The 12,415-nt window shown below is 29.6% G+C and overlaps 2 protein-coding genes across 4 annotated transcripts in view; one reads left to right on the forward strand and one right to left on the reverse strand.

Moving 5' to 3' along the window:
* The window catches only part of LOC107436531 (dendritic arbor reduction protein 1), a 53,375-nt gene extending 52,398 nt beyond the window's left edge, over positions 1–977 (reverse strand). The window contains exon 1 of the mRNA XM_016048293.3: positions 753–977. Within this exon, the coding sequence (XP_015903779.1) occupies positions 753–857 (105 nt within the window). The 5' untranslated portion in view covers positions 858–977. The remainder of the gene's footprint in view (positions 1–752) is intronic.
* LOC107436532 (Krueppel-like factor 2) overlaps positions 1–12,415 on the forward strand; it is a 192,658-nt gene that overhangs the window by 75,047 nt on the left and 105,196 nt on the right. The gene's annotated exons all lie outside the window — the stretch shown is intronic.

Consider the following 12,415-nt stretch of genomic DNA (forward strand, 5'->3'; position numbering starts at 1 on the left):
AAGTATATATTATATTAAAGTATAAATATCAAGTAATTTGAAACGAAATAATTCTAAGACAATAATCAAATTTTTATTACAAAGCATTGGGACAAACTTGCTTTACTAGCCAAATTAATCTTATTTTATAATCAATTAATACAAACAAGCATTTTGCAAAGGCATTATTTTAACCAACATCATGCTTTATATCGATGTATAGTATTAATTAAAATTTCTGGGAGTACAGAGATCTTACTGTACATGTATATTTGGATATATTTTCCCAATTTTTCCTAAATATTTATAAAGCAAGTTAACATATTTACGGCAATCAGGAGGGGAAGGCGTTAGTTTTGCAAGATGAAAATTTAAACAAATTCCTTTTTTTAATACGTTTCTTTATTTTTACACACACCTCGTTGAAAATTAGTTTGCAACTAAATTTGTAAAATTGAATCTAAGAAATAAGGGTATTGCACAAAGATTTACCAGAAAAAAGTTAATGATGTTGAGGATAATAAACAAGTTTATCATGCACAAATTTTTTAAGTAATCGATTTTTTTTTCTTCTTTTGTTCTTATCTTAATCGAATAAATCATCAGAGTTACAATCAAAGGGGCCAGTTTCTTTTAAGCAGACGATAGATTTTTTTTTTCACGATATCTAGCATAAAAGAAACGGTCGTCTGCATTCTACTTTACTGTATTGAAAGAAATAAGAAACGTTGCAAAGAAGAGGAGAGAGAAAAGATGAAATATAATTGACTTACATCATGAAAGTCGGCCATTTCTGTGGTCATTTCCGAGCCGTAATACGTCCGCAGGCCTTCGGTGGACGTGCAGGCGGTCGTATCGACGGCCACACACGCGGACATGGAAGCGGTCAAAACAACTCTTAAGCCTAACGCCTTGCTCGGAACCTGCTAAACGCCTTGCCGGCACTTCTAACGCCTTTTCGGATACTAATGGCAAAATATAAGGAAAAAGATACCCGACTTCATAACAGAAGAGCGGGTGGGAGGTGGGGGAGTAAGTTTATTAGAATTGTGCTGAGAGAGGGGGGGACGGCTTGTTACATGGCGAGGGGGTGGTCTGCGACGCACGCCGCCAATCAACTGTGCCGCAGGGTGATTCTCCAATGGCACGCGATGCCGCTTTGGGACTGCCTTCTTCCTGAAAAAGAAAGACCCGTGATGACTCTTAAGAAACCACGTGCGATACGCGCTTTTTTCTTTCTTTTTCTTTCTTTTCTCTTCTTTTCATCTTCGTTTCGATTGATCTTTTCTTTTCTTTCAAATCGGTGGATTCGTGAATGAATCCATTTGCGTTCGATTGACTGGTGTCCACATTTTTAAATTATTGTATTTGTGTTTAGAATAGGTAATGCGATTTGCTGGAATTTGAATTTGGTTGCAAGAGGAAATACGTATTTAAACTTCTTCATCTGATAATGTATAATTTAGAAAAGAAAGAAAGAAAAACAGCTATTGCTTTTCTTTTTGCAAAATAACATTTTTCTTCCATTTACTTGCATTTTATTGTTTTTGAAAGTTAGTACTCATACTTTTGTTCGAAATGTATGCAAACGATGTTGATAACTTTCAACGAATGGGGGAAACAATCCTTACTTTTTTCTATTAAAAGATTTTTAAATAAATAAAATAAAATCTTAAAATTTTTTTATTTATTTATTTTTTAATAAGTGAAGTTTTTCATAAATTATCAAAAAATAAATTTCATAAATTATTGCTCGATAATTATACTATGATTGAACTTTACTTCAAATTGAACTTTGGATCTCCAAATGGAAAATATGGTTTCAAATTTTGATAATAAAAAAAAATTAACTCATTAACACGTCGAATGCCATAGGGACCACCGGTGATCGGCACTGAATTTGTCTGTACCTCCACGGGGTCACCGGTGACCGGCGAAGCCAAGATTATAAGAATACCGTAATTCGAGTAAATTTTAAATACTTTTAATTTTTTTTTACTATTATTGTTACTAAAATGGTTTGAAGAAATTGATGCAATATAGAACACAAAAAAATCATTTTGGCCAGACGGGCAAGCCAAGTAAAATTAGCGTTGCCTTCAACGTGTTAACAGAATGGTTTTTTTTAATCAGGAAATTTAGTGAACTCCGATACCTAGTGAATAAATGTGCCATCGTGCATAGTAAGATAAATTGAATAGCAAAACTGCGTAAAGCAAAAAAAAAGACAAAAAAATAAAAATAAATATAAAAAAAAGGCATTAAAATCAATTAATTTCAACAAAAAAATGAACACCCATTATTTTTATAAAAAAAATTTCTTTTCTAATTTATCGAAAAATAAAAAGCCTTACTTAACGTCTTTAATTTTTATAAAACACTATGACATTAGCTTAACGTTAAGAAATTTTCCTTGAATTAGCTTTTTTTTTTATGCATTTCTTATTTCTATTAAGTAACTTTCATAGTTTAATTAAAATTACTCTAATAATCACTTTGCTATAAATTTATTGCGCGTAATATACCGCTCATTTCTAATAGAGTATTGTGAATTTTGAATGATGAAAAACAAAAGTAATGACTAACTGAAGTAAATGACAAACGCCTTCGCTCGGCGTGAACGTTTTGCTAACACCCCACGCCGACGACGAAAAAAGTGTTATGTTAGGACATTAAGCTAGAGCGTTAGCAGAAGTTCGGTGATACAGATAAACAATTCGAACGAGGAAGAAAATAACATTTTATTGCTTATCGGCTCTTTTTTTTTTTAATATACATATTTTTAAAGTAAACTATCAGAATGAACTAAGAAATGAATGTAAAGCAAGTTATATTTACATACATAATACTTTAAAGAAAATAACTTTTACCTATTTATTTATTTTTTATAGTTTTTAAAAAAAAAAATTCATTTTTTTTGTTTTTAATTTTTTTTCTTCTTTTTTATTTATTTTTTAAAATTTATTTATTTATTTTTTTTTTTACTTTTTACTTTTTTTTTAAAACTTTTTTTATTTCTTTATTTTATTACCATTTTTATTTTATTTCTCTATTTTATTTCTATTTTTATTTTTTTTAATTGTATTTTATTTCTTATTATTTTATTTTTATTTTATTTTTATTTCATTTTTATTTTATTTTATTTTTATTTAATTTTTATTTTATTTTATTTTTATTTCATTTTTATTTTATTTTATTTTATTTATTTTTATTTTATTTATTTTAATTTTATTTTTATTTCATTCTTATTTTTATTTATTTTTTTAAATTCCTTTTATATCAAATATTATTTTACGTATTTTGTATAATACAAGATTTCCTTTCTCATAAATAATGCAGTAGTTATTTATTAATTTTTATCAAACAAAACCTGAATTCATCAATAATTTATTTGCTATATTTGTTTATGAGTAATATTAGTTTATAAATTTAATCGTCATTTCCAGTAAATAAATAATAGCAATATATATTCAATGATGCTATAATTTGCATTCGATATTAAGTGATAATTTGCTAATTTTATTAAAAAATAAATACGATTCTGCTTAATATGTGAAAGGAATATTATTTCGATAAAATATTGTGCCAATTAGGTACATTATTTATTTACAATGAATATTTACTTTTGAACTTCCTCGTTTTACGTTAAGTAAGTTAAGTTCGTTTAAGTACGTTGAAAGTTTTAATTGTGAATATGCTGTTAAATTATTATTTTCGAACAAATGTATCAAACAAGTTGATATTTTGACCAAATAAATGAATAACATATTTTATCAGTACAAATACCATAACTGTCGCTCTACTGGTAGCAAAATGAGTTGAAATTCGGCCTATACTGAGAAGGTCATGTTTAATTATGAAATTAATGTATTATTTTTTTTTCTTTCTAAATTCTTATTTGTGTGAAAGATATTGCGATTTTATTTGCTCTTTTGTTTATTTATTTATTTATTTTGCTTTATGTTACATTTTGTTTTGCTAAAACCAGAAATTACAAAGGCGCATAGAAAAGTGCACAAAAAGTTTGGCGGAGCAAAAAAAAATTATGATTCTATTGTTAATTAAAGAATGTTAAACTTGTAGTAAAGAAAACCTTTTCCGTTGAAATTCAACTGTTGATAATAAATTTAATGTGCTGATAGGATCATTTTGTGTTATAATTCTAACAAGGTTTTGTTTTTTTCGAAATATCTATTTATTTGAAAGTTATTCCGAATTGAAATATTTTTTTTAATTAAATACTGACCGTTTATCCATTGTTGTAGAAAATTTATGTTTCTCCCTCGAGATCATTATTTCTTTATTTTATAAGCACGTACGCGTGTCAATCATAGAAAGAAATAACGAATGATAAATGAGCATCAATTACGGGAGTTGGAGCAAGAAGGAGAATTGTTACAACTAAGCTTACCAGCTAAAGTTAGTAGAAATTTTTATTTTGTTTTGAGTATGTCTAATGATGGTGTACCAGTTTTACATCGTTGTCAGTGCATTTTTATTGGCCGGAAAATCACGTGGTAGGATCCAGTTTTTCCTCATTCATTTCCATAATGTTTTGGTTGTCATCAGCATAAAACTAATAAGTCATAAAGGTATTGTTTTTCTATAAAGATTTTTGTATCCTTAATTTAAAGTTATTTTCCTGTGCGGCTATTAATTTAATTATTGCTTTTTTAATTCAATTTTCGAGTTTAAAACTAAGAGAATAGTTGTATTTTTTTATTATTATTATAATGTAATATAATGTAATGTAATTATAACTATATATTGTTATAACAATATAATTGTTATTTTCAAAAATGATTACTTAGAAAAACTACTTCTGCTTACCAATAGATCTAAATATTTATAATACNATTATACAATTTTATTAAATAATATTTACCCAGAGGAAATAATCTTGCTTCGTAATCATGATGATAATATTAATTTTTTGGATTTGAGTATTGTAAAAGAAGAAAATATCTGCTTAGTTGATTTATACGATAAAAGAATTTATTTTAATATTAATACTTGGAATTCTAATGTTTCTAAATACATCTATTTAAATACCATTTTTAATCAAACGAATAGAATTAAAAGAATGTGTAGTAATGTTTATTATCCAAAGAACAAATTGACAAACTCTTTCAGAATTTGATAAATAAAAATGAAAAACATTCGATACCCAACTAAAGTAATCAAATTCCATATAAAATCATTGAGTTAATAATAACAATATCCAAATTATAACAATATTATAAAATATCTATTATAGCTTTATAGATTTCGTTTTATATCTTGTTCTGTTTTTTTTTCCTTCTTTACATTTAATTTTTTGTTTTTTACTTGATATTTATTACTTAATGTGTTCTATTTTGTTTATAAAAAAATACACATTTTGAGTGCTCCTAATGCATTGAAATATCTTGCTTTGGCTATATTGATAGATACTATATTAGAAAGCACTCCTTTTTGCGGATCTAAACGTGAGAGGTGATGAAAAGATTATAACTTTCTTTATTCCCGGATTTTTATTGAAATAGTTTTAAAATTTTTTTTCATATTGTGTTATTTTGTTTTATTTTAATCATTTTTTTTTCATCAGACAGCAAAATGGACATTTGTTAGAAAATTAGTAGAGAATAAATGAGCAAAAGGTTCCTATTGCAATGCACAATTGTTTTTAATTGTGTAATAAATATAATTATATTCTAATTTTTAAATCTCTGCGAAATGTATCAAGAGATTTTATCACGTATAATTTCTATTCGCTCTTGTACTGTTAAGCCTATTTCCGAATATTATTCATGTTTATATTCTCTCTGTACTACTGGTAGGTTTAATTTAAAAACTAAGCTTATTTTAAGGATTAATGAATGTGTGCATCCTATATTGTACAGTAAAAGTAACTTATTATTTGATCAGAACTTATTTGTCCGTCTAATAACTATATTAGACCTTCAGAATGATTCACCTTGCTGTCATATATATTTCTTTTCTTCTTCGCTTTAAATTACAAACAGCGTAATGGTCATAAAATATTTCTAATAAAACTCTAAAACCATTCAAAGAGCGTTCGAAAGCCGTTAATTTAAAGAAGCTTCCCCATATAAATTTCATACCTCGCTCTTATTGAGGTGTTAAACTCTCCGGGCAAACTATAAGTCATTTTTAAACTACATCATTTTTTGACTGTAACCGCACGTTTGTTTCAAAATTGCCTCTCTGGTAGATGCGAAGGTGTCCGATCAGGCCTATCCCACTTGAAAAAGATTACGAACAACAAGAAGAAGAAAAAATGGAATCCCATTAATTTTGTTCTATCATCTGCCACCCCCCATCTAACGAATTGCGATTCTCCAACTTCGAAATAATAGGCAAACATAACTCAGAAAAAAAAGGAAAATATAAACTCAATCTTAAGTAATACACCGGTAGTTTTTTTTTTCTTTTTTTTTTAATCTGCCAACCTTTCAACACTTGCTCAAGAGTAATAACACACAGGCAAACACCAGACTGACATTTTTAGCATCTAGATTCGGGCACATGTGTAATTTTCAAATGGTGTGATAAATCTCCCGCCAAATGTAAGCCGCATCTTGGCTTTTATTTAAGCAGCCATCGCCAGTTTCTTTTTTCCAGTTCCTTTTGATAGTCAAATATGATAAAGATACCGCTCACACCTTCAATAATTAGGTTGTCGTCTTTTTCTTCTTTTAACATTATGAAAAATCTTGTTTTTTACTAACAGGTAAGGAGGGGGAAGAGTTTCTAGCAGAAAAACAGATCGGGCTCTCATTGGAACAATATTCAAAACTCTTAGCTCAGTAAACCTTTAAAGAGCCATTATTTTGCCGATATTTGTCCTATATAAAATAGTGAGATTAATAGTCATCGATATTAACGAATCTTGGCTCAATAACCCTTTAAAGAGCCATTATTTGGCCAATATTTGTCCTATATAAAATAGTCAGATTAATAGTCATCGATATTAACGAATCTTGGCTCAATAACGCTTTAAAGAGCCATTATTTTGCCGATATTTGCCCTATATAAAATAGTCAGATTAACCCGATATTTTACTGCCATATTTCATCCAATATCGGCCCTAGAAAGAATTGTCGTACTGACGCGATACTCTATAGACATTATTTAACCAATATAGTCCCTATATAAAATTGTCCGATTCCGCCCATACTATTTAGCCCCAATTCTGCTAATAAAGACCCTATCGCCGGAATTCGAACCCGGTTCACCTCATAGAGCGTTCGCCTTCCAATGGGGTGAACCGGGTTCGAATCCCGGCGATAGCTGGTCGATCTGAATTCCGCATCCGACTTGCACCGACCACAGTACAGACGTAAAATATCCTCAGTGGTAGACGGATCATAGGTTAGAGTCCCCTTGCCGTCAGGCTAATCGTGTGAGGTTCTCGTGGTCTTCCTCACCATGTAACGCAAATGCGGGTTAGTTCCATCAATAGGTTCTCCACGAGGGCAAATTTCTCCCAATGCTTGATCCAGGAGTTCCCTTGTCTTCTGAATTGGGTTTAAAATTACAAAGCTACGGAGTTGAACATTAGTAGTCGTAAATCTGGAAATTGGGTCTGCTGTTCAACGACGGTTATAAAATATAAAATGAAGTACAGACCCTTTATACAATTGTTAAATTCAGGCTCTATTTTCAGACCCTATTCAGTTAATATAGAACCTATATAGAATAGTCCAATTCTACCAATATTCTATAACCACTATTCAGTCAATATCGGCTCTATGTAGAATGATCAGATTCACTAGATATTTTACAGTCGCAATTCAGCCAATATCGGCCGTATGAGGAATTGTTCAATTCAGACTACAGTTTTTAGGCTTTTAATGTTAGGTAATATTGGGATATCTAGATTTTTTTAATATTGGTCCCAGAATGACTTTTAATAATGGATCACGAATCATATCTATCTAGGCTCTTCATAGATCTGCAATATTGGGATGCCATATTTTGTAATATTAATTCTAGATAGAAATGAATCTCTGTCCAATATTGGATGTCATTCTTGGACCAATATTAAAAATTCTAGACACCCCAATATCAGTCCCTCGGTGTATGTTCTTATTAGACCCATATTGAAACAAGTTTGAAACCAGATGGGTCCTGGGTAAAATTGTTTGCTTATTTTATTGCAATTATTCCTCGTTCGAACAAACATATCATATGACAGTGATATAAGTTCTTTAAAAAATGGGGAGGGTATAAAAATAGTTACAGTCCTTGACCAAATTATGAGACGCACTATAAGATTCTATGTAAAATCTTAATTATCAGGTGATAGTCTATACAGCTTTACCGTTTTTACACGACTGTTTGCACTTGTTTAATGTTTTTACACGACTGTTTGCACTTGTTTAATGTTTTTACACGACTGTTTGCACTTGTTTAATGTTTTTACACGACTGTTTGCACTTGTTTAATGTTTTTACACGACTGTTTGCACTTGTTTAATGTTTTTACACGACTGTTTGCACTTGTTTAATGTTTTTACACGACTGTTTGCACTTGTTTAATGTTTTTACACGACTGTTTGCACTTGTTTAATGTTTTTACACGACTGTTTGCACTTGTTTAATGTTTTTACACGACTGTTTGCACTTGTTTAATGTTTTTACACGACTGTTTGCACTTGTTTAATGTTTTTACACGACTGTTTGCACTTGTTTAATGTTTTTACACGACTGTTTGCACTTGTTTAATGTTTTTACACGACTGTTTGCACTTGTTTAATGTTTTTACACGACTGTTTGCACTTGTTTAATGTTTTTACACGACTGTTTGCACTTGTTTAATGTTTTTACACGACTGTTTGCACTTGNTTACTTGCGTAGCGTGAAAATATCTTTTGTGATGTAACTCTTTCAAAAGTACCTAGAAATGGTTGCCAGCAGGGGTGTACATGTAGATTTATTAAATACACCTTGTGCGCCACCTAAGAACCAAATCTAAAACCCGACACTCGAAATTTTTGCTCTGTTACAATCGTACCCTGTTACAATTGACCCCACTCTCCCCTACTTTAGGTCCGTAATCTTTATCAATATATTTTGAAAAATCTTTTTCATTGCAATAACAATCAAATTTAGAAATACAATTAAGATTTCGACATAAAAATTTATAATTACGCACCTTTTTTCCAAGCGTAGAAAAATATTTAAAAGCAGCAGAAACCTTAATTTGCTTTAAAGAAAAAAAATCAGAAACACCACGAATAATCTGTGGTAACTTAGCAATTTAAAATTTTTTATCATGAAAATTAATCGTACAAAAAACCCTATTACTTTACAGATTCAATCATCAATCATTTTATAAAATATAATACAAAAAATCAATCCGTTTATGAATATTACAATTAAGGAAATTAATGTAACGTCGTTTACTTATTTTTGAATATCCAAAGAATCAAGACAGAGAAAAAAAATTCCTTTATACAATAAGTGAAACAAACTTTTGAACTTGACAGTTACTCAAACTGTTAATGTGTGCCCTATCAATCTACATAGTAAAAAAAAATGTATTGCTTTTAAAAAAGAGTTAATACTGATTCCGCTCTTTAACTGAATAAAACAGGTACATGAAATTATTTTAATGTTACATAGAGATAGTTCAGATATTTACTTTAGAATAATTTGAATAGTGTTAAAAAGAAAATATTATTTTCAAGTTTTTTCCCCTTCCGAGGAAATTTAGACAACTCACTCCACTTTATGTTAATATGTACGAGTATGTTTTAAAAGTAAGAGTATGTTTTAGAAGTATATTTAGAAGTATTACGAGTATTCGAATATGCTTCTACTTATTTGATTACTTATTCGCGGATGGTTTATATTTGCTTTTTTTAAATTTGTTTATTGTTCGTTTCCAGATTTAGTACTTTTTTTTGCTATCGTTTCAAAGTTATTTTCCTTTTAATTCATGCTCGATTTAGCTTTTGTCTTTTTTAATTTGGTTACTATTCGTATGCGATTTCGCTTTTATTCATTTATTCCGGTTCTAAATTTAAGTTGTTCTAAATTTAAGTTGTTTATATCAGGTTACTATTCTTGTAATATTTCCTTTCCCCCCCTTCTATTAGGTTACTATTTATGTCAAATTGTTTTTTTCTTTCGTCCAGTTACTATTCGTGCCAAATTGCTTTATTCCACCTTCAAATCCGGTTACTGTTCGTGCCAATTTTGTTCCCTTCATCCAGTTACTATTCGTGCCAAATTATTTAATCCTTATTCCTTCATTTGGTTACTATTCATGCTAAAAAATTTTTTCCTTTATCCGGTTACTATTCATGCCAACTTGTTTTATCCTTCCTTCATCCAGTTACTATTCAAGCTAATTTTTTCTCTCATTCATTCGGTTACTATTCGTGTCAAATATTCCCTCCCCCCTTCATCTGGTTAATATTCGTTCCAAATAAGGTTTTTTTTCCTCCCCTCATCCGGTTACTTTTCGTGCANAGTTACTGTTCGTGCCAATTTTGTTCCCTTCATCCAGTTACTATTCGTGCCAAATTATTTAATCCTTATTCCTTCATTTGGTTACTATTCGTGCTAAAAAAATTTTTCCTTTATCCGGTAACTATTCATGCCAACTTGTTTTATCCTTCCTTCATCCAGTTACTGTTCAAGCTAATTTTTCTCTCATTCATCTGGTTACTATTCGTGTCAAATTGCTTTATTCTACCTTCAAATCCGGTTAATATTCGTTCCAAATATGGTTTTTTTTTCCTCCCCTCATCCGGTTACTTTTCGTGCAGGATTAAACTTTTTTTTTTTTTCATCCTGTTCCTATTGGGGGGCATAAATTTACTTCAAAAAAAGGTTTGGCTACTGTTCATTAAATAACCTAATTTTTAAGTAATGTAATTGAGGAAAAAAATTTCTTCAATTAAAAAACGAACATTATGGATATTCATTTTATTTTTTAAATGAATTCTTTAACAATAAATACAACTAAATTAATTTGAAATAAATGCTTTCTCGATTAAACATAATCAGATACCAATCCTTAAGGCTGCAGATTCAGAAGCATACCGTAGTACATAATACTACAAGCTAACACATAGGCATGCGCTCTTCAAAAATAAAAATCGATCTGTGGCAAATCATAAGGCACGATGACATTAATAAATTTGTTATAATTGTCTGACCTGACACTAACCACTCAAACATATTATTAAGTAAAGCATCCATCCTTTCGTATCCCCCNCCCCCCCCCCTCACCATCCCTCTGCACCCTATCACTTTCCTTGAACGGATGGACGGAAAAAAGGGCGCAGCTTTACATTATGAAGTTCTGCTTATGGAATGGATTTTTTTTAAAAGGAATATTTTGCAAAGATTACATCAACTGTAATAACAGTTTTTCACTTCGATTTGCATTAAAACAGCCTCTCAGTTTTTTTTTACCGAATTACATAATTTTTTTTTAATAGCTGTGAACACAAACAGTCGGGAGAAATACTATTAAATTGTTCATTTGGCCTATTTCTGTCAGAAAATGTCGAATAAAAAACAGTAAAACCCGCATTTTGAAACCTATGCATTGATTTTAAACAAATTTTCAGTGATGCTTTCAAATGTGTAAATAGTTTTGCTTTCTCATCCATGCGATTTTCACAGTCCTGAAAAATGCTTCCCCCCCCCCTCGAGATTTTTCAGCTGATTTCGATTATATTTTGACTAGCTGATTTCAGTAGATTTGCTGTAGTGTCAAAACTGAATAACTATTATAATTTTATATTCAGTTTTGGCCTATTATTATAATTGATCGAAACAGAATAATTTTTTTTTAAGTAGATTCATCGTGGACTGTGCCAAAATTCTGAAACCAGAATAATAAAGAGAAAAATTCGTTTCAAATTTTGAAATGGGCATACCAAATAAAGTCTAAATTAGTCGAAAATATGCCGGTACATCTACACGGTAAAAATAGGGGTGTAATTCTCCTCCGAGTTATGTGTTGATCAACACAAAATATCGTGTTAATCAACACTTTATATTTGAGCTTTCATTTACCTTTTAAAAACTGGAGATAAATCCAAACACTAAGAGGAACACAAAGCACTGAAATTACGTTTATTAACACTTCGTAGAATTTTTATTAAACATATTTTTCATATTTTTTTATTGTTTTGTATTAATTTAGGTCAAAATAAAGGGAAAATATTATATTTAGCCTTAATGATTTATGGTTATGAAATACAGCATGAAACAGTGGTGTCTTTTTCTAGATGAAATCTTCTGAACAATAATTTTTCAAATTTGCAGTTTTTTTAAATCCAAAAGAAATAGTAAGTAATCATTGAAATTTCTTTAATTTACAAAATCCATTATTGATTATTTTTTGCATATGAATGGAAAGTTTTTTTTCCAACTACTTTTTTTTTAAAATTAAAAATTTCATTTTTCAA

This window comes from Parasteatoda tepidariorum, chromosome 3 (genome assembly GCF_043381705.1).
Source record: "Parasteatoda tepidariorum isolate YZ-2023 chromosome 3, CAS_Ptep_4.0, whole genome shotgun sequence".
Lineage (NCBI taxonomy): Eukaryota > Metazoa > Arthropoda > Arachnida > Araneae > Theridiidae > Parasteatoda > Parasteatoda tepidariorum.